General features: G+C 41.2%; 1 protein-coding gene across 3 annotated transcripts in view; it reads left to right on the top strand.

Annotated features, from left to right (window-relative positions):
* SPECC1L (sperm antigen with calponin homology and coiled-coil domains 1 like) overlaps positions 1-22,430 on the top strand; it is a 126,993-nt gene that overhangs the window by 57,709 nt on the left and 46,854 nt on the right. For all 3 annotated transcript variants that reach the window (XM_032397549.1, XM_032397550.1, XM_032397548.1), the window contains exons 6-10: positions 7,118-7,191; positions 8,296-8,471; positions 13,083-13,246; positions 17,410-17,501; positions 22,282-22,372. In XM_032397549.1, the coding sequence (XP_032253440.1) occupies positions 7,118-7,191; positions 8,296-8,471; positions 13,083-13,246; positions 17,410-17,501; positions 22,282-22,372 (597 nt within the window). The remainder of the gene's footprint in view (positions 1-7,117; positions 7,192-8,295; positions 8,472-13,082; positions 13,247-17,409; positions 17,502-22,281; positions 22,373-22,430) is intronic.

Consider the following 22,430-nt stretch of genomic DNA (forward strand, 5'->3'; position numbering starts at 1 on the left):
ATTTAAAGTACAACAGTACTTTAGCAATCCACTTCCAGAAATTTGTTCTTTAGAAGCATTCTTGTAAGTTTGCGAATGTAAACTTAGATATGTATGTTGCAGAATTGCTGCTTTACCACAAAAACTTGGAAACTACCTATACTTTCAACAGTTGAGATCTAGTTAATAACCCATGTGCACAGTGCATCCCTACAGTGGCTGCCATTTCACCAGTGAGGACAAATTAGGCAGCTCTGTGTGTACAGCACAAAGTGCCGTAGATGGAATAAAGCAGGTAATGGTGCAGTAGAGTATGAGCCATGTGTATTACTTCTGTAATTAAAATCATAAATGTTTTAAATACAACATTACACTGAAATGGTGGCCAGGCATAATGATGTTCCTTAAGAAATACTGATTTCAGTGTATCCTGTACAATAAATTCTATAACATGGTGACTTCTCAAAAAAATTTCTGCATTCTTGAGCTGGAACCTTCTAACGGATTAACTTGGATCCTGTTGATAGTTTCGAATGGTCCTTCCTTACTTCTTCCACTTCTAGAAATGTGTCTTCAAGTAATACCTGAACAGTTGTGTAAAGACACTTAATTGCGTTTATAACAAAAATTGTAGAACCATTGTGTTTGTTAATAGGAGGTTGCTAAAATAAATTTTATGTCCAGTTGATGGAATACTAACACAGCCATTAGATAGTGCTGCAGATCTGTATTTGTTGATAGATACCCATTATCTGCTGCTTAGTGGAAAGGCTTAGGAAGAAGTGTAAATACTATAATCCCATTTTAAGAAAAAAATTTACACACATGAAGTCTGGAAGGATATATATGCCAAGTGTAAATAATGAGTAATCTTACTTATTTTTTTAAGGTTTATTTATTTATTTTAGAGAGAGAGGGTGAGTACGAGAGCAGGGGAGAGGGGCAGAGGGAGAGAAGCAGACTCCCCGCTGAGTGTGGAGCCTGGACGCTGGGCTCAATCCCACAAACCTGAGATCATGACATGAGCCGAAACCAAGAGTCAGACACTCAGCCGACTGAGCCACCCAGGCACCCCATGAGTAATCTTATTTTTGCAACCCTTTTCTGTTTCCCAGACTTTTTGTTGTAAACGTGCATTACTTTTAGAATCAAAGGGGAAAAGTTCTACCTACTTTTTGGGGGGATGAGGAATAAAAATAAAGAAAGAAAAATAAAAGTAGTAAACGGTTCATTTGAAACTCATCTGTGTCCTCTTTTAGCATCAGGAGTTCTGGTTTGGGGATAGAGCTGTGGCCTGGTGGCTGGATATACTGCCCATCTCCCCCCACGTGCCCCTAAGGCATGGTATTTTATTTTTTATTTACTTAATTTTTTAATTTTTATTTTATTTTTTAATTTTTAAAGATTTTATTTATTTATTTGACAGAGAGAGACACAGCGAGAGAGGGAACACAAACAGGGGGAGTGGGAGAGGGAGAAGCAGGCCTCCCGTGGAGCAGGGAGCCTGATGCGGGGCTTGATCCCAGGACCCTGGGATCATGACCTGAGCCAAAGGCAGACGCTTAAGGACTGAGCCATCCAGGCGCCCCTCAGGCATGGTATTTTAACTGATTGTTTACACTTGGCCTTTCCCTTCCTCTAGAAGTTGCACCTGATGTTAGTTGGAGGTGCTCGATAGGATGTAAGGGTCTGACAGCACTGAGGTATCAGTAGTACCCTGAGGGTTTTCTTGGATTTGGAGGCCACAAAAGGTTGCTTGTGAACTTTCATTGATTTTTTTTTTCACGATTTTATTTATTTATTTGACAGAGAGATAGAGAGCACAAGTAGGTAGAGCAGCAGGCAGAGGGAGAGGGAGAAGCAGGCTTTCTGCCGAGCAGGGACCCCAGTGTGGGGCTTGATCCCAGGACGTTGGGATCATGACCTGAGTTGAAGGCAGATGCTTAACCGACTGAGCCGCCCAGGCGCCCCAAACTTTCATTGATTTTTATACCCCCAGGAGTCATAGGTTGAGTCTGTGCTCATGGTAGCTCCCTAGTAACATCTGCATGTATGATGGGCATATAACTGGGCCAGAATGAAGGCCTGGTTGATTGTTCCTTCTTTGTCAGGGATGAGAGCTCTTAGTGGTGAAAAGATTATGAACCCCATTATTAAATGGGCAGGGCAGTGCCCAGAATTGTCCAGAGCAAAGTTGGTCTAATACCAATGAGAATAACAATTTACCTGATTTCTAGAATAAAAATAACATTGTAAAATTGAATTATAATTTGTAATTAAAAATGAGATCATAGTAGTTCTTCTGTTCTTTGATAGAATGTAATGTTGCTTGGGCGCCTGGGTGGCTCAGTTGGTTAAGCATGAGCAGGGAGCCCGATGCGGGACTCGATCCCAGGACTTTTCACCACTAAGAGCTCTCATCCCTGACAAAGAAGGAACAATCAACCAGGCCTTCATTCTGGCCCAGTTATATGCCCATCATACATGCAGATGTTACTAGGGAGCTACCATGAGCACAGACTCAACCTATGACTCCTGGGGGTATAAAAATCAATGAAAGTTTGGGGCGCCTGGGCGGCTCAGTCGGTTAAGCATCTGCCTTCAACTCAGGTCATGATCCCAACGTCCTGGGATCAAGCCCCACACTGGGGTCCCTGCTCGGCAGAAAGCCTCTGACCCTCCCCCCTCTCATGCTCTCTCTATCTCATTCTCTCTCTCAAATAAATAAATAAAATCTTTAAAAAAAAAAAAAAAAGAATGTAATGTTGCTTTTGAGTTGAAGACAGTAGATGGCAGTGTCCCCTCATTTTAGAAAAACTTGGAGGAGGAAGTTTTAGCGCATTTAGCGGCCCCAGACTTGAAGACGAACAGTGCCCTTTCGTGTGACCATTAATTGGGCCAGATGGCAGTTTTGTTAAGCTAGTCTTCAAAACAAGAGCAGACGTACAGACTCCTTTGGTTTCCAAGGAGGAAAAGCCTGTTGTCATTTTTAATACTTTATGTTACAAAGTGAAAATACCATTATGATTCATGAAATTTAAGTCAAATTCCCTAGAGACACTTGTAGTGCACTTTATTCTGCCTAAATATGTCCACTGGCTGCCAGCTTCCTTTCCTTTCTGTTTAAAAGGATTAATAAGACATGACAATAATAAATACATAGTGCTGAGTACAAAAGAATGCCTCCCCCTTTTTTAAAGATTTTATTTATTTGTCAGAGAGAGAGAGCACAGGTAGGGGGAGTGGCAGGCAGAGGGAGAAGCAGGCTTCCCACTGAGCAGGGAGGCCGATGCGGGGCTCGATCCCAGGACGCTGGGATCATGACCTGAGCTGAAGGCAGTCGCTTAACCAACTGAGCCACCCAGGCGCCCCAAGAAGAATGCCCTTTTACGAGTAGTGATGATGTGGTCATGAATGTAGAGTTTGGGAAAGAGAAAAGAATAACAACCAAAGAAATGAATGAAGTCTGGGATTTTATGACCAGTCTAAGATGGCCAGGTGGCTCAAAATGTCACCTGCGAATCAAGACACACCAGATGTTAAAAGTGAGCAGTAGTAAGATTTGCTGTGATTTGTCTTATGTGAATTATCTAAAGATACGTAGATACGTCTTTTGTGACCAGAAAAAAAGGAAAACTGTTTTCAGCCGAGGAGGAGAAATACACTTTTTTTTTTGCTTGCCTATTTTAATTATAAAAGTTTTTGCATTTATGTATTTAGTTTTTAAAAGGTTTTATTTATTCATTTGATAGAGAGAGCACAGGCAGGGGGAGCAGCAGAGAGAGAGGGAGAGGCAGGCTCCCCACTAAGCAGGGAGCCCAGTGCGGGCTCCACCCCAGGACCCTAGGGTCAAGACCTGAGCTGAAGGCAGATGCTAAACCGACTGAGCCACCCAGGTGCCCCAAAATTTTTGCATTTAAATATAGTGTAAATGAAAGGTGTAACTCCTAGTGTTCCCAACACTAGAAATATTTCAGCTTCTGTCCTTCTTATCTGTGTCTGATAATATCACCAAGACCTTCAATTCGTCTGTATGTAGGTCATATGGGAGCCGATGATCCATGCTGGTTTGAGTCATCCTTGCCTCCAGAGATATGGATCAGGGTATTGGACTCACTCACCGATGTCCACTTTGCTCTTAACCAAATTGAATGGCCCTTTTGACCCTCAGTTTCCAGGTTAAATGAGGTCGGAAGCAGCTTGTACAGAGACAGACTTTTAAAATCTAATCTTTTTTTATGAAAACATCCTCTTTTCTGTCCCTAAGAGGGTAGGGACTATATCTTTTTTCCCTTTCCCTTATATCTTAAGCATCTAGAAAAAAGCCTGGTACAAAGGAGGTACTTATGAGGTATCTGCTGAGTTAATGTAAAGTTTGAACCCTTTTTATTTCAGAGGCCCCAACTTTGTTGAACAGTTTTGTGTTGGTGAATGGGAGGGAGTTAATTACTGGCTACCAAAATTGGCCAGGTTTTCCTCCCATGTTTTATCTCATTTATTTTTTATTCAGGTTTAGAAAATGTATCATCATTATATAGTTATAATAATTATTACACATATATAATATCTGGGGCACCTTCGTGGCTCAGTTGGTTAGGCATCCGACTCTTGGTTTCAGCTCAAGTCATGATCTCAGGGTCATGAGACTGAGCCCTGCACTGGGCTCTGTGCTGAGCGTGGAGCCTGCTTAAGATTCTCTCTCTCCCTCTCCCTCTGCCCCTCCCCGCCTTGCTCATGTGCTCTCTCTCTCTCAAAAAAGAAAGAAAGACTTAAAAATTAAAAAAAAAAAAAAAATGTCTGAACACAAATGTATCAATGTTGAATTAAAGGTATCAAGTCACAGGTTTACAGCAGAGCAGGTTCCTGATGGAATTGGGAGGGGGAAGATGAACAGTTTAAGAAAAGACAACAACACACTCCTACTTTAGGGTGTTGATTAAAAGCTAATAATTTGTTAACTTAAGGAAGATTTTTTTTTTATGCTTTATTTTTTTGAGAGGGTGAGAGAGGGCGTGAGTTGGGGGAGGGGCAAAGGGAGAGGGAGAAAAGCAGACTCCCTGCTGGGGAGCGACTAGGGCTCCATCCCATGACCCTGAGATCATGACCTGAGCCGAAATCGCGAAACCAATTGAGGCACCTAGGTACCCCAAGAAGATTTTTTTTGGAAAAGATTTTATTTTTAAGTAATCTTAAACCCTACATGGGGCTTGAACTCACAATCTCGAGATCAAGAGTCGGATGCTCTACCGACTGAGCCAGCCAAGCGCCCCCAAGATTTTTTTTTTGAAGATTTTGTTTTTGAGTGATCTTTATACCCAACATAGGGCTTGAATCCTCAACCCCAGGATCAAGAGTCGCATGCTCCACTGACAGCCAGCCAGGACAATTTTTTGATGACATGTGACACCTCACGCAGGTGTTCACTATGCCTAGGTTCCTGTTACTAAGTAAGTGTAAGGAATAGGAGGGAATGTTTACTCAGAAACACCAGTGTCTATAGCGATGATGTCCCTGATAATAAAGAGTTCAGTTCTGTCAGTGGAATATTTTTTAAAAATCCTAGGTTCTGATTTTAGTATCGCTTTCTCTTGCTCCCTCCATTAGCCTGCATATTTATACATTTATCCCGTTTTACTGCCCTACCATGTGCCAGGTGTTGGAGCTGTGAAGTCACCACATAGCTCCTGACTTTGAAGTGTTTTCAGTCTAGTGGTAGAGACAGATGTGTAAAGAAATGTAACAGTGTTGGCTGGAACACAGAAAGGATAGGGCTCTCCTGGAGGGGGCGGGGGGGGCAGGCAAAGTCAGAGAATTTGTCACCAGTGTCAGTGCCTTTTCTGGTGCTTAAGCCATGAGAAGGTGCTCAGTCCCTGAGCTGTCAAAGTAACCAACTGGGATAGATTTACTGGGTGGCAGTTACCAGTGGGTACCTCCTAAGGCATTTCCTCTTAAACATGGACTTTTGAGCAGAACCTCCAAATAGAATGTGACTTCCTGGGGGCGCCTGGGTGGCTCAGTTGTTAAGCGTCTGCCTTCGGCTCAGGTCATGATCCCAGGGTCCTGGGATCGAGCCCCACATCGGGCTCCCTGCTCGGCGGGAGGCCTGCTTCTCCCTCTCCCACTCCCCCTGCTTGTGTTCCTGCTCTCGCTGTCTCTCTCTCTGTCAAATAAATAAATAAAATCTTTAAAAAAAAAAAAAAAGAATGTGACTTCCTGTACATTTCTGGTTCCAGGGGCACTGGGCTTGACTGGGCCTTCATGTTTGCATTCCCACTCTATCTAGAATGGTACTTTGCATATTAGTGGTACTCATTAAATGTTTACAGTGAAAGCGGAATTGTTTAAGGAAAATTCATATTATGTAAGAAATAATTTGAGTATTGATTTATTTTATGAATATATCACTTATTTTATAAAAAGACTTTCCATAGAATTAATGTAAATAGCAGCTCCCCAGAGAATTAAGTTTGTAAAAATTTTCTGATTCACCACTTTTCTGGAATTTATTTTCCAGTGTGTAAAGTAAGTTATGCTTTCATAAAGAGTTTAGTTTAATAACCTTTTGATTAAAAGTTCACACTTTATTTTTTATTTTTTTTTATAAAGATTTTATTTATTTATTTGATAGAGAGAGACACAGGGAGAGAGGGAACACAAGCAGGGGGAGTGGAAGAGGGAGAACCAGGCCTCCTGCAGAGCAGGGAGCCTGATGCGGGGCTCAATCCCAGGACCCTGAGATCATGACCTGAGCCAAAGGCAGATGCTTAAGGACTGAGCCACCCAGGAGCCCCAAAAGTTCACACTTTAATAATAGTGTTATTTTGATTGGTTATGAGCCAACAATGTGTGTGTTTCTAACAATTGATTTTACTTAACTTTTTGTTTCGGAATTAAGAGAGTGAGGAAGGAAGCAATCCAGAAATTGTGATTTAAACTTGATACTTTCCTTAGAAAGTAATACTGGTTAATACTTGGATTGAACATTCTTTTTTTCTTTTAGAGTTTTGTATTAAAAATAGAAAGTCTTTGGACAGGATGACCTTTTTTTTTTGAATGCCATATTTAAATACCTCTCTTTATATTATTCCTTGGAACACAGCTTTAAGAATAAATATTTAAACTTCTGTGCTCTTTTCAGATACGGTTAAAAAACTCCAGGATCAAAAACATGACATGGAAAGAGAAATCAAGACACTCCACAGGAGACTTCGGGTAGGCTAAATCCTCATGTATTATCTCATTAGAATACCTAGGTTTCTGAAAGTTGAGTACAGTGTAGTCCTTGATCGTGTTAGCATTCATCTTAAGCTTCAGATACAGTTAAAATACTGATCCTAGTGGGCTTTGGGCAGAAAGCAAATGCCATCATTTCAAGTTGGGATTAGTGCTAGATTCTGGATAGAAGAATCTACTAGTAATTTATGAATGGTAATTTTAAAAAGATGGATTTAGGAAGCAAGTGTTATATTTTGGAAAGAAAAATTATTCACTCTTGATTAGAAAGTGTCCCGAACCAAGCTGTTTTTCATCTGGGTTTTCTGCCTACTGTGAATGTGATCAGCTTGCCGACAGCGGTGCCACTCTACTGCAGAGGTGGGGGAAGCTCATCTCAGAGTTTGGGTCATGCCTCAGTTACCAGGCTGTATTCATGGTGTCAGAAAATCGCTTTGGGGTGATGGATGCCGGGCCTGGGACTGGACAGCTGTGGCTCTGGTGGAAGCGACACCCTGGGGAGGCTTGTCCGCCCGGTCACACCCGCATCCTCCGTGGCTGTGGGAAGCCGCACACTGTACCGTTCCTTAGCTCCTCTCTTTGTATGATTTTGTCTGCCTAGTTTGAGTTTAGTGTTTTTCTTCGGCCTTCCTCTTCCTTTTCCTTGACTTTTGATTTTTTTTTTCCTGTTAGTTTTTGATGTCAAGATATTTATAGTTTTTCACTGTAAAATCTTTCAGTATGGTTCACACCATTATCTACTTTTCAGAGGTAAAGTGCTGTAAATTTCGAACGATGTGTTTATTTTCATAAGACTTATAAACTTGCATAAGGAAGGGAGACTTGACATTTTTGTCATTAATATTGAGTACTCTCGTGAGGCAGAGCAGCTAGAAAGTCTTCCTCATTAAGAACAAGTTCACTACTAATGATTGTATTACCTGTTACCTGTTAGAAATGATAATAGCAGTTCTCTGAGATTTAAAATAAATTAATCATCATTTGGGATAGTGCATTACAGTGCAGTCATAAACACATTTTACTATTTTTAAGTAAGTCTTTATTGCTCTCTTTTGGAAATAAAAATTTAGTTTTTTAACGTAGGAAGAATCTGCGGAGTGGCGGCAGTTTCAGGCTGATCTCCAGACTGCTGTGGTCATTGCCAATGATATTAAATCTGAAGCCCAAGAGGAGATTGGTGATCTGAAGCGTCGGTTACATGAGGCTCAAGAAAAAAACGAGAAACTCACCAAAGAATTGGAGGAAATAAAGTCACGCAAGTATGTTTTGAGAAACCAGTTGTGCGCTTACGTTTTAATAGAGAACACTTAAATCCCAATTTTGTGATGTGGTATTATGGAAAGAATGAGTGTGGATCCTAGTGGAAGTTACTCAATTTTTCTGGCCTCACTTTATGACACCTGTAAAATAGCACAGTCTATATGATCTGTCAGAGTTGTTGTCAGTGTCTTAATTAACAGCTCTGGAGGGGCCAGACTGGTCCCTGGCACAAGGTACCTTCTAGTTCTCTCCTTTCCTGTATCTGCACACTCCAGCCCTGTTACTTTGCTTTAGGTTAATAGCCTCTGATTAAGGATGTGTACTGTGGAGGCAGATAGGTGTGACTCCTGTCCAGTTCTGCTCTTTACTAGCTATGTGATCTTGGTCAGGGCCCTTAACTTCCCCAAGCCTCAGTTTGCTCATCTGTAAGATGGAGACAGTACTACCTGCTTTACAGTGTTGCTGCAAGGCTTAGAGGAGATCTGCCTGCAGAGTGGCCAGGGCAGTGATGAGTATACTGTATTTTATTTTAAGATTTTATATATTTGTTTGAGAGAAAGAGAGAGGGAAAGCACAGATGGAGAGTGAGAGGGAGAAGCAGACTCCCCGCTGAGCAGTAAGCCTGACATGGGGCTTGATCCCAGGACCCGGGATCAGACACTTAACCAACTGAGCTGCCCAGGCGCCCCTACTTTAATAACTAATATTATTAGAGACCCAAGTAAAGAATGCGAAGTGAGTTTTTTTCCATCACTCACTTGAGGAGTTTTCACTTATAACCACCTGAATCTCCATAGTAGTATTTTTTCCCATTAACATAGAGATCATTGGGGGGTGCCTGGGTGGCTCAGTTGTTAAGCATCTGCCTTCGGCTCAGGTCATGATCCCGGGGTCCTGGGATCGAGCCCTGCATCGGGCTCCCTGCTCCGCGGGAGGCCTGCTTCTCCCTCTCCCATTCCCCCTGCTTGTGTTCCCTCTCTCGCTGTGTCTCTCCCTGTCAAGTGAATAAATAAAATCTTTAAAAAATAAAAGTAAAAAAACAAACAAACATAGAGATCATTGGAAACCAATATAAAGTATTAGATGAGATGCCATTTGTGATGTGCTCTGAGTTCCTCAGTGAGATTCCCTCTAATGAGTAGGGGGGAGTAGTTTTTATGTTTGAGGTTATTACTAAGAATTTGATTATCGGGGCACCTGGGTGACTCAGTCATTGAGCGTCTGCCTTTGGCTCAGGTCATGATCCCAGGGTCCTGGGATCGAGCCCCGCATCGGGCTCCCTGCTCAGCGGGAGGCCTGCTTCTCCCTCTCCCACTCCCCCTGCTTGTGTTCCCTCTCTTGCTGTGTCTCTCTCTGTCAAATGAATAAATAAAATCTTTAAAAAAAAAAAATCTTAAAAAAAAAAAAGAATTTGATTATCTAGGGACGCCTGGCTGGCTCAGTCAGTAGAGCATATGACTTGATCTTGGGGTCATGAGTTTGAGCCCCAAGTTGGGCATAGAGTTTACTTTATAAAAAAAATATTTGATTATTCATTACTTTAACTAAATCTTAGGTAGACATAGGAAAAAATTTAGAAAAATATTTATGGGGTCCCTGGGTGACTCAGTTGGTTAGGCATCCGACTCTTGATCTCAGCTCAGATCTTGATCTCAGGGTTGTGAGTTCAAGCCCCTTGTTGGGCTCCATGTTGGGCGTGGAGCCTACTTAAAACAAAACAAAATAAAACAGGATATCCTTGAAAAGCTATCTTGTTTTATTGTTGCCTAGCTCTAGTGTATGGCCCAGCGAAAAGTATCACTAAACCATTTTTGTTTGGCTTCCTTAAGCAGAACATGGATTGAAGTGGAAGATTATTGTTTCTCCACTTGGTGTAAACTCATATTATATTACCTTTTTTCTGTACACTGTTAAAGAAATGGTGTATCAAAAATGTTTCATTCTGTTTTTTTTTTTTAAGATTGATTTATTTGGGAGAAAGAGAGTGTGCGGCGGGGAGGGGCAGAGGGAGAGGGAGAAAGAATCTGAAGTGGACTCTGTGCTGAGTGTGGGAGCCCAACAGGGAGCTAGATCTCAGGACCCTGAGATCACAACCTGAGTCGAAACCAAGAGTTAGATGCTTAACTGACTGCACCACCCCCTGGAAATGTTTCATTCTCATGTTAACCTGAGTAATTGAAATTTCTGCTCTCGAAGAATCATTCCATCAGGTCCTAAAGATGTCCTCGATGAAGCAGTAAATTAATTTTACTAAATCTCAGTCCTTGAGTATATACTCTGTTTAACATTCCATGTGATGAATGGGAAGTATACATAAAGCACTTCCACTGTGTCTGCTGTATACCCAAGTATGAGGTTGTCTCAAGGAAAGTGCTCTGTGATTGTTGGTCGGAAAACAACTCAACCTAAAACAAACTACAGATATTCAGACTTTGGTATTTGGTAGATATTCCTTGAAAATGAATGAAGAGAGACTGTCACTGTCACTTCAAGGAAAACAACTGACTGTATTTGTTGCCAGTGCTAAAATGTGGAAATTCGAGTCAATGTTAGGATTTTAGAAAACTTGTATCTGCCATCACAAGCTTGGCAGCTTCCGTATTTAGAGAGTTTCCTGATGAGATCATTGGTGATATTAACAAATGTGACTTTTAAATAATAAATCCTATAATGACAGATGTCAACATTTGGAAAATCCGTGTAATTCAGTGAACCAATATTTTCTGTATGACCAATGCAGTCACATATGGGTAGAAGATCCATTTACAGTATAAGATAGACTAGAGGAATTTTAATGGACAGAGTAGGAAAAGTTTATTCACATGGTTTCAAATTCCACATTGCAACAAACTTTTAAGTAACTACCACTTACTACATTTTGGTATAGTATCAAGGAAAAACAGCCTCAGTTGTCTAAAAAGCCACAATTATCTATTTTAATATCATTAAAAGAATCTTTTCTTTTTCAACTGCTACATATCGGTGAGCCCTGTTCTTTTTTTATCTCACAGTATATTGAATAGAGATGAGAATCTAACAGTATTCTGTTAAGCCAGACATTAAAGAGATAATTAAAAATGTAAAAACGCTGCTATTCTTCTTCCTCTTCTTCCTCCTCCCCTCCTTCTCCTACTTCTTCTTTTTCTTCCTTTTTTTGGTTTTGGAAAATAGTTGTTTTTCATGAAAATATGTTGTATTGATAAGCCCTGGGTTTATTTTTATTTTTAGATGAATTAAGTATTTTAAATATGTCTTAGTTTAAATTTCCATTATGATGTCAATAGATATAAGCCACATAAAGAAAAGCTCTTTGGGATCTTCAGTAATTTTTAAGAGTGGAAAGGGGAGGGTCTGGGTGGCCTAGTCGGTTAAGCGTCTGCCTTCAGCTCCGGTCATGTCCCAGGTCCTGGGATCAAGCCCCGCTTTGGGCTCCCTGCTCAGCGGGGAGTCTGCTTCTCCCTCTCCCTCTGCCCCTGCTCATGCTCTATCTCTTGCTCACTCTCAAATAAATAAATGAATCTTAAAAAAAAAAAAAAAGTGGAAAGGGGCTCCAAGACCAAAAGGTTTGATAATCACTGTTACAGATTCTTTGTTAAAACTTCTGAGCATGACGGGACACCTGGGTGGCTCAGTTGGTTAAGCATCTGCCTTCGGCTCAGATCATGATTGAGCCCCACATCGGGTTCCCTGCTCAGCGGGGAGTCTGCTTCTCCCTCTCCCTCTTCCTCTCTCCCCGGCTTGTACACACACACATTCTCTCTCTCTCAGATAAATAAATAAAATCTTAAAAAAAAAAAAATTTTCTGAGCATGAGACCCTGTGGTACAATCTATCAGAAGAGCCAAATAGCTACCAAATTTTCCCAAGGACTGGCTTAGTTTCTGTCTGCCTATAAACTTATTTCATGGTTATATGGCATGTACAAGCTCTGCAACTGAAATCTCGTTCCAGATGAAAACTTCTGTGTTAGTCAGCTCAGCGAATTAGAGCTAGCCAGAAATAAAATGTAATTGATTTTTTTAGATGACTCATGATCCATCCACTGAGCATCTCAGAGACTCATGTTACTAATAGGGCCTAGGTTTTGTTTTGTTTTTTTTTGTTTCCTGTGTAGAAATTCTATTTGGAGATTACAGAGGGTTTGTTTTAAAGAATATGAACTTTGATTTCATTTCTTTTGTATTTTCATGTCTGTGCATGGCGTATTAGATAGGGCCAGTATAGATAACCCATATGTACTGGTGAATTCCCAGACTCCTCAAAACAGGACAGAACCTCAAGATCCCAGTTCTGAGTCAGGTTCTTTTTGGCCAGTCCACTTCCATTTTACTGCTAATTTATTACTGATGTCCTCACCTTACACTTATTCAGATGAAAATGGATTCTGATGGTTACTTTTAAACCTATTTAGTACAGCCTGATATAAAAATTTTAATATCATTTCCTGGAATTTATCAAACAAATGAGAATATTAGACTAGATAATTTACTCAGCTCTACTGATACTGTCTTTTTTAAAAGTGATACTTTTTAATGCTTTTCAGTAGGGAGGTAAAAATGTGTATTTGCTAGTATGTGTGTAAAAATGCCTGATTTCACTATTGTTTTCAGGCAAGAGGAGGAGCGAGGCCGGGTGTACAACTACATGAATGCTGTGGAGAGAGACTTGGCAGCCTTAAGGCAAGGGATGGGACTGAGTAGAAGGTCCTCAACTTCCTCCGAGCCAACCCCTACGGTGAAAACCCTCATCAAGTCCTTTGACAGTGCATCGCAAGGTAATTTCTTATATCCTATGCCAAGGGCAGGCAGTCGTCATTCACTTACCATCTGTTCTCTGGTCTGGTTTTATATTCTTTACCATCTTAACTATCTGAGCCTCATCAAATTTCATGTAGTATTAATGAGTTAGTCTTACTATCAGGTGAATTTTAGCAGGAGACTTGGGATCTATTCAGCTTCAGAGATCTTGGTCTCAGACTTGGTGGCTTTCCCCTCGCAGAAATGTGTCTTCACATAGTCCTGGGGCTCTGAGTGTCTTCTCTATGCCTAAAAACCTCCAGATGTATGAATTCAGCCCTTTCCCTTCCTCTGAACTCCTGTAGGTCTGTAAATCCAAAGGCCTCCTTGACATTGACACTCAGATATCTCCTAGACATTTTATGTCCAAAACTGCACTCTTGCCCCTGAGCTTCAGACTTTCCCCTGTGTAAGTGGCAGCACCATTCTACCCAGTTACTCAAGCCAGAAATCCAGGAATCCTCCTTCTTCCTTAAATCCTTCTTTCTCACTTTCCTCCTTCTTCCTTAAATCCTTCTTCTTTCTCACTTCCACATGTAATCCATTAGCAGGCCATGTGGATCTAGCCTCCAGCATGCACATCTTTGCTCTGTCTACTTCTCTCCATCTCTCTCTCTCTCTCTTTTTTTAAGATTTTACTTATTTATTTGAGAGAAAGAGAGAGAGAACATGAGTGGGGTGAGACGCAGAGGGAGAAGCAGACTCCCCGCCAAGCAGGGAGCCGATGCAGGGCTCGATCCTGGGACTCCGGGATCATGACCCGAGCCGAAGGCAGACGCTTAACCCACTAAGCAACCCAGGTGCCCCATACTTCTCTCCATCTCTAGTGCACAATCAACTGCTAGTACAAACCACCATCAGCTTCTAATTTCAGTGACCTCCTAATCAGTCTCTCCATTTCATTTTATGACAGAAAGATCTTTTCTTGCTTAAACTCCTTTAATTGCTTTATCATAGTTAGTGAAGTTCAGATCCCCAGATGCGTGCATGATCTGACCCTACCTTCCTCTTACCTCAGTTGAACCACTCTTCCTCTGCCCTCTGTATTCCTGCCACAATGGACTACAGGTCCCAAGCAGGCCAGGCTCCATATCACACAGGCTCTTCTGTACCTGGAAGCTCACTTCCCACCTTCAAATGACTGGCTCCTTTTCATCTCTCTAACCCCCTCAGCTCTGGGATAGGGAAAGGGATGTAGTTTTTAAAAAAAAATTAAATGGAGGCACCCATCTGGCTCAATTGGTAGAGCATGTGACTCTTGATTCTGGGGTTGTGAGTCTGAGCCCCATGTTGGGGCTTAAAAAATAAAATCTTGGAGAGCCTGGGTGGCTCAGTCGGTTAAGCATCTGCCTTCTGCTCAGGTCATGATCCCAAGGACCTGGGATTGAGCCCCGCATCGGGCTCTCCACTCAGCGGCGAGTATGCTTCTCCCTCTCCCTCTGTGATCTCTCTCACTTGTTCTCTCAAATAAAATCTTTAAAAAAAAAATTTAAAAAATTAAATCTTAAAAACACAAAATAGAGGGACACGCAGTCAATTAAGCATCCAACTCTTGGTTTTGGCTCAGGTCATGATCTCAGGGTTGTGAGATCAAGGCCCGGGTTGGGCTCCGCCCTCAGTGCAGAGTCGGCTTAAGACTCTCTCCCTCTGCCCCACCCCCCCCACATGCACCCTCACTCTCTCTCAAATAAAATCTTAAAAAGAAAAAAAAAAGAACAAAAAAACAACTGAATGTAATGTGTCCTGAAACTTACATTTTCTTCTAAAAATTCTTTAAACTTCATGATAGGCTTTATTCTAATTCACCCTAATAATAGTAGAGTTTCTATAATCTATATTCTGTGACTATACACAAATTAGTTTTCTTGACTTAAAATCAGAGCAAAAGTCACTTATATACTCACAGTGTTAGTACAGATATTTTGGAAGACAATATTTTCCAATTTAAAATGCCATATTCATAGACCCTGAAGTTCTTATACATAATACTGGCACAAGTTTTTAAAGATACAGATGTAGATACAGATGTACACATAAAGTTTTCAGTGTGGGATTGTTTGAAAAAAAGGGAAAACCTGGATATTGCTTACGTGCCCATTAAAAGGATTAAGTCAGTTATGACCCAGTAGTACAGTAGAATACTATGCACTCTTTTATAAGGATGGGGTAAATCTCGAAGTACTGGTATTAAAATATACCTGCAATCCTTTATAGTAAGTTGCAGACCAGTATTATATAGTGTGATCTCATTTTGTTTTTTTAAGTACATAGATTTTTTCATTAAAAATACAAGAAAGATGCACTTGAAACTATTGTTACTGGCTACCTCTGGGTAAATATGACAGGCTAAGATAAAAGAAAGACAAAAATCTGTACTTCTGAAATGAAATGATAATGGAATGTCTGTACTAAAGTCATGCAGTTATTCAAAATATTGATGAAATGGGCTCTAATGCAAAAAGATAAATCTGCTTCTATACTGATCTTTTAAAAAAAACAATATTTTACAATAAGATATATCTAAATGACTCCGTAGTTCCACTGCTTAATTATATACGCAAAAGAAGTTAGCACAAGTATTCAAATAACTTGTACATGAGTGTTCATGGTAGCACTATTCACAATAGCCAAAACATGGAAACAGCCCAGCTGTCCATCAGTTGATGAATGGATAAACAGAATGTGGTCTGTCCATCTGATGGAATTTTATTCAGCCATAGAAGGAATGAAGTACTAATATATACTACCATGTAGAAACCATGCTAAGTGAAAGCAGCCAGACACAAAAGGCCGAGCATTATAAGATTCCATTTATATGAAATACGGAGATTAGTAAGTCCATAGAGACAGAAAGCAGTTTGGCAGTTGCCAAAGACTGGGGAAGAGATAGATGGGGAGTGATTGCTTAAGAGATACTGGGATATTTTGGAACTAGGTAGAAGTGATGATGACTGCACAGTATTGTGAATGTACTAAATACCGTTGAACTCTACATTCTGAAATTATTTACTTTCTATTATGTGATTTTATTTACTTGAGAGAGAGTGTGTGCAAGAGAGCACAAGTGGTGGAGAGGGAGAAACAGGCTGCCTATCAAGTAGGGAGCCCAATGTGGGCTCGAACCCAGGACCCTGGGATCATGACCTGAGCCGAAGGCAGCCGCTTAACCACTGAGCTGCCCAAGTGCCCCTATTATGTGAATTAAAAAAATTTTTTTTTTTATTTTAAGTAGACTCCATACCTAATATGGGGCTCGAACTCACAGCCCTGAGATCAAGAGTAGCATGCTGTACTGACTGAGCCAGCCAGGTACCCCTATTATGTGAATTTTATCTCAGTAAAAGAATGCATCTAAAAATAGCAATTTAAATATGTGTACTTGGTTGCATAAAAAGGTCCACAGTGATCTACTTCTTCACCTTTTCTCACTGTGTGATGTGCCTGATTTTATCTTTGTGGCCCATTTTGATTTTAATTTAGCTTCAAACAAATAACCATTTTTATGCACCCTCTACCAAAATCTGCGTCAAGCCCAAGTATCTGGACGTGAGTAAATTATGGGTCCGACTTTTGAATAGTTCAGTCTAGAGAAGGAGACTGACATGTGAGCAAATAATTACACATCCATGCATTAAATGCAAACCAGAAAGTACTTGCTAAGTGAAGTGATGAACTCCACAGGAGGAGATGAGAAAAGATGAATGGGAGCCCAGTGTTCCTTTGTTTTTTGTTTGTTTTTGTTTTCCAGTGTTCCTTCATTGAATGCACATCCACTGTGGGCCAGGCTTCTCACCTGATGCAGTTTCAGAAATACTCCTCTTGGGTTTTTTGAACTTGAATTTCATTGGCTCATGGAGCTCTTTAACTACCTATGTTAATGAAATGGCAAAAATGAAATGACTGGCATAACCAGGTTGGGAATCAACACAACTACTCTAGGGAACAGACAGTCCGCCTCGTGGCAGGAGAAGCGCCACCTGCTAGGCACAACTGTGAGCGCTCCATGGAGGTTAGGCCTCAGGACAGCTTCCAAGGGAGCCAGAGCATTGGGTATAGTCTGGGGGATCTTTCAGGGGACACCAGCTATGAAAGCTTCCACTCTACCGTGATGCATTCAGTATTTGTTTGTTTGTTTCTGTAGTACCAAACCCCACTGCAGCCGCGATTCCTCGCACGCCTTTGAGTCCAAGTCCTATGAAAACTCCTCCTGCCGCAGCTGTCTCGCCTATGCAGGTAAGTGTCCGTGACCCTAGAGGCTGTGGGGGCCTCAGCCTCTGAAAGTGTGTCCTCCTAATAGTCATTTACACTTACGTTAGGGCGGCAAATGACTATCTCGTGAGGAATGTAGTTAGGGTTGTAAAATAATGTAAATATCCTTCATTGAGATAAATTATGAAAATGTCCATTGTGTTACTCTTCTGAAAGTAATAGTGATAGCTAACAAGTATTGAGCACTTGCTATGTGTTCTACACTATTTCACGTACTTTATAATGTGAATTCATTTAATCGTCACAACAGCCCTGTTGGGTATCAGGTACTATTCTTACCTCTAGTTTTCACATGCGGAAACTGAGGCCCAGAAAGGTTAAGCAACTTGCTGAGGGTCATATAATGAAGACATGGTAGAGCTGGGATTTGAACCTGGGCACTGTGGCTTCAGGGACCATCTCTCTAAGTAGAATATGTAGTTGTTGTGTGTCAGCCTCCGCTACCTAACAAATCACTTCAAAGCTTGGTTGTTTAAAAGAGCAGTTGTATGATTTTTCACATTTATGTGTTGCCTAGGCTGACTTCGTGTGGGCTCATTCCTGCAGCTGCACTTAGCCACAGGGAGGGGTGGGGCCTGGGCTCAGCAAGGATGGCCAGGCCACTCTCTCCATGTGGTCTTTCCTCTCAGGTTCCTTCATGGTGCAGTGTCTCAAGCTCCAACCAAGTCATAAGGCTAGCCCAGAGTCAGAGTTGGGGGTTTCTGCAGAAGGGTCATTATGGGCCATTTTTTAGCAGTCTAGCACAAAGGGCATTGCTGATCCATTATAAACAAGTTTCTGAAGTTGCTCTTCCTGGCCACTGTGGAAATGTAGACCAGAAGCAAGGGAGATGGTTGTTGCTCTGTAGTGCTCATGAGGCCTCTCGCTGTGCCCTTGTTGGTCAGCCACTTTTGGAAAGAGTGGCTGTGGTGGAGTTTTTCCACGTAAGTGAGAGTCGCCAAAGGAAAAATGGCCATAAACCTAGTACCTGGTACCCTTTGATATAGGGTAGCCTTAGCCATAGCTCTTCCCTAAAACTAGAGTAGGATTTGGGAGCGTTTTATTTTTGAATGGAGACTTTTGTGCTTTGTTAACTATTGGCCATGTATTTTACAAGTGAATCTGTTGGTGTTTTGTTTTACTTTTTAACTTTTTCCTGTGTGAAATTTAGGGTAAAAGTGCACTCCTTCTGCATTTGTCATGTTGCAGATTAGTGGCTCTGCATTTGCATGTGTACAGAAGATGTTAATGCTCTTAATTTACAAGGAAGGCAAGGGAATTCCAATCCTACTATAGATTTAATGCTTTTTATATGCATTGAAGTTTAATATACAAAGCATGACTTTGTAAATCTTTATAAAGATAGGAGGTGAAAAATCTCATCTCTGTAACTTGATAAAAGTTAATAATTACAAGTCACATTCAGTAGCTTTTTAGTACTTGGTTAGCACAATGCTTCTCAGATCTAATTGTGCATAAAAACCGTGTGGAGAGGTTTTAAACACATAGATTCCCAGGCCTCATCCTAGTGAACGAGAATCTCTAGGGAATATGGCCTAAGATTGGGATTGTTAGTTTTTCAAAACTCCCTGAGTGGGAATTCTACTTCTGGCTACAAGGGAGTGACAGGCTGGATTACTCTGCCACCCCAAGCAACTCGAAAGCTGGACAAATTATAGGAAGAAATTATATTCAGAAATGTACGGCAGGCAGTATGAGACGGTGGTACTTAAATTAAAGTCCTTCTGGGCCCACACTTTTCCTGTTGGGAGGTTCCAGATGGTGGTGCAGGGGGGGATGAAGCCAGATGGAGCCAGGAAGGGGGAACTAGCTGGGTCTGAGGAGACACAGATCGGTGTCCAGGGAGAATGAGAGTGCTGGAATTTGCAGGGCAGAGGACCTGGGAGGAGGGAGCTACACAGAGGGAGGACCTCTGCAAAGGCATCCCTGTAAGTCTTTGCCTGAATGCCAGTCTGCACAGGCACAGGGTGAACCCCCACAAGGCTGAGTAAGAACAGTTTCCCAGGAAAGAACGTTACCAGGGAGCTGTCAGGTGAACACTTCCCATAGTTCACACAGGGCAGGGAATCATGAGTTCCCACTGGTCACCGTGGAGAAATCCTGGAATACTTGGAGCATTCCTTAGAGACCCCTGAGGGCCACACCCTAAAGTAGAACTGCATTGCAGCTCTCGAGTACGTACTATGCTAGACCTGCCCTGAAAGACCTTAAAAATAAACCTCAAAAAAGCCAAGGAGATCCATAAGTAACTGGGGTACTCAGCCTCTGAAATACTTCTTAGTGACTCTCACCTCCCAGAAGTCACGCTCTTGTGGAATCTTGCTCCTCTTGAGTGTTGGCTGGACTTCACGACTCATTTCTGATGAATAGAGTATGGCAAAAGGGGTGGGACATCACAAGGTAAGATTATAAAAAAGATTAGCTTCTGTCTTGAGGATTCCTCTTGCTCTCTCTTAGATCCAGTCACTCCAGTGAACCATTGAAAATTGAAATACTTAGGGGCGCCTGGGTGGCTCAATCGTTAAGCGTCTGCCTTCGGCTCAGGTCATGATCCCAGGGTCCTGGGATTGAGCCCCGCATTGGGCTCCTTGCTGGGCTTCCTGGGAAGCCTGCTTCTCCCTCTCCCACTTCCCCTGCTTGTGTTCCCTCTCTTGCTGTGTCTCTCTCTGTCAAATAAATAAATAAAATCTTAAAAAAAAAAAAAGAAAAGAAAAAGAAAATTGAAATAGTTAGCAATACATTTAATGAAATGCTGTTGTGTAAGATCTGTAGAGCAGAAAGTATAAAATACTGCTGAGAGAAATTGAAGAAGTAATAAGTGGAGAGATATATTCATGAACTGGAAGACTCAGTAGTGTTATTAGCTTACAGCTCTCCCTGACATTGATCTGTAGATTCAGCACAATCCCAATGATAATCCTGCATGCTATTTTGTAGAAATTGATAATACAATTTTAAATTTATATGGAAATTCAAAGGACCCTGAATATCCAAAGCATCTGGGAGATTAAAAAAAAAAAAAAAGGAAACAAATTTGGAGGACTTATCCTACCTGATTTCAGCACTTAGAGTAATCAAGACATTGTGGTACTGACAGTTTGTTTGTTTATTTGAAATCTTCATTAAGCTGATAAACTCCCCATCCCACAGATAGCCAGAGTATCAGCAGCTGCACTTACTGACATAAGTTTAAATGTAGACATTACGTCAGTAGATTAGATAATCCAGAAATAGGTCAGCTGATTTTCAGCAGAGCTGCCAAGATAATTAAATGGGAGAGGGGTAGCCTTTCCAACAAAGGATTCCGGAACAGCTAGAATCTATGTGGAAAAAAAAATAACCACAACTGTTACCTCATGGCATTTATAAAAATTAAAATTGATTGTAGACCTACATGTGAAAGCTAAAACTACAAAACTTCTAGATGAAAACATTAGAGAAAATCATCCTGACCTTCGAGAAGGCCAAGATTTCTTATTTAGGACATAAAAAGAAGGAACCATGAAAGAAAACTGATAAATTGGACATCAAAATTTGAAACTTCTGAGAGACATTAAGAAAATGAAAGATAAGTTATAGACTCAGGAGAATATAATCACAATACTTTTTTTTTAACATTTTATTTATTTATTCATGAGAGAGAGAGGCAGAGGGAGAAGCAGGCTCCCAAGGAGCAGGGAGCCCGATGCGGAACTCGATCCCAGGACCCTGAGATCATGACCTGAGCCGAAGGCAGACGCTTAACCATCTGAGCCACCCAGGCGCCCTAATCACAATACATTTATCTGTCAAAACACTCATATTCCAAGAAGACATTTTCGTCTTCTTGATTGAAGACAAACCAGTAAATAGTAGACAAAAGATTTTAAAAGTCCCTTCCTTAGAGAAGATACACAAATGGCCAGTAAACACATGAAAAGATGTTCAACATCATTAGTCACTGGGTAAGTAAAAATTAAATTCACAGTAAGCTTCCACTATGTACCCTTTAGGATGGCTAAAACTGAAAGACAGTCTCAAGTGTTGGTAAGAATGTGAAGAGGCTGAACCTCACACACTTTTCTGCTGGGAAATAAGAAATGAGTAGTTAGAGGTTCGCTAGATAAAAAAGGGCTGGGGGAAAAGCTGGGAAAATAAGCACGACAGAAAGGACAGTGACGGTAAACACCATGGTCTGTGTGGAAATGAATAGTTTGGTGGTGTTTGAGCATTACACAGAGGTGGCAGGAGATGAAGCTGAGGAACTGAGAGGAGGTATTTGTGGCGGGTACTTGTGGCTGCACGCAGAGGGATGCATGTATCCATCCGGAGATGAGGAAGCCAGGGGCAGAGCCATTGTGGTGGTGCTGAATTAAGATGACAGGTTGTACTGGGGCTCTTGTAGTAGGAGCACGTCCGTATTTCACCAATTGGTGTGTAATAGTTAAGAATTCTCTTTAAACAAAACAATGTCAGTATACTGGTTGAGATAGTTTGCTGTAAATGTTACCATTGGGGAAAACTGAGTAATGGGCACAGGGGATATTTCTGTATAAATTTTTTAAATAGTGTATTGATCATATTATATGCCTATAAGTATGTGTGTGTGTGTGTGTGTGTGTGTGTGTTTTAGTCTTACTACAACAATATGGAAAGAATGATGGTGATTCATAACTAAATACTGCTTTCTGCAATGTTGACTTTATTTGTGAGTCCCAGCTCTAGAATTATGCTAACTATGACACTGTTTATGTTATGATTTCAGAGACATTCCATAAGTGGACCAATCTCTACATCCAAACCCCTGACGGCACTGTCAGATAAGAGACCAAACTATGGGGAGATCCCTGTTCAAGGTAAGTCTCATATGGCACAGTACTTCACTTCTGCTATTAATTTTTTGATTCTTCTGAC

Source organism: Phoca vitulina, unplaced genomic scaffold, assembly GCF_004348235.1.
Source record: "Phoca vitulina isolate PV1807 unplaced genomic scaffold, GSC_HSeal_1.0 scaffold100, whole genome shotgun sequence".
In the NCBI taxonomy this organism is placed as follows: domain Eukaryota; kingdom Metazoa; phylum Chordata; class Mammalia; order Carnivora; family Phocidae; genus Phoca; species Phoca vitulina.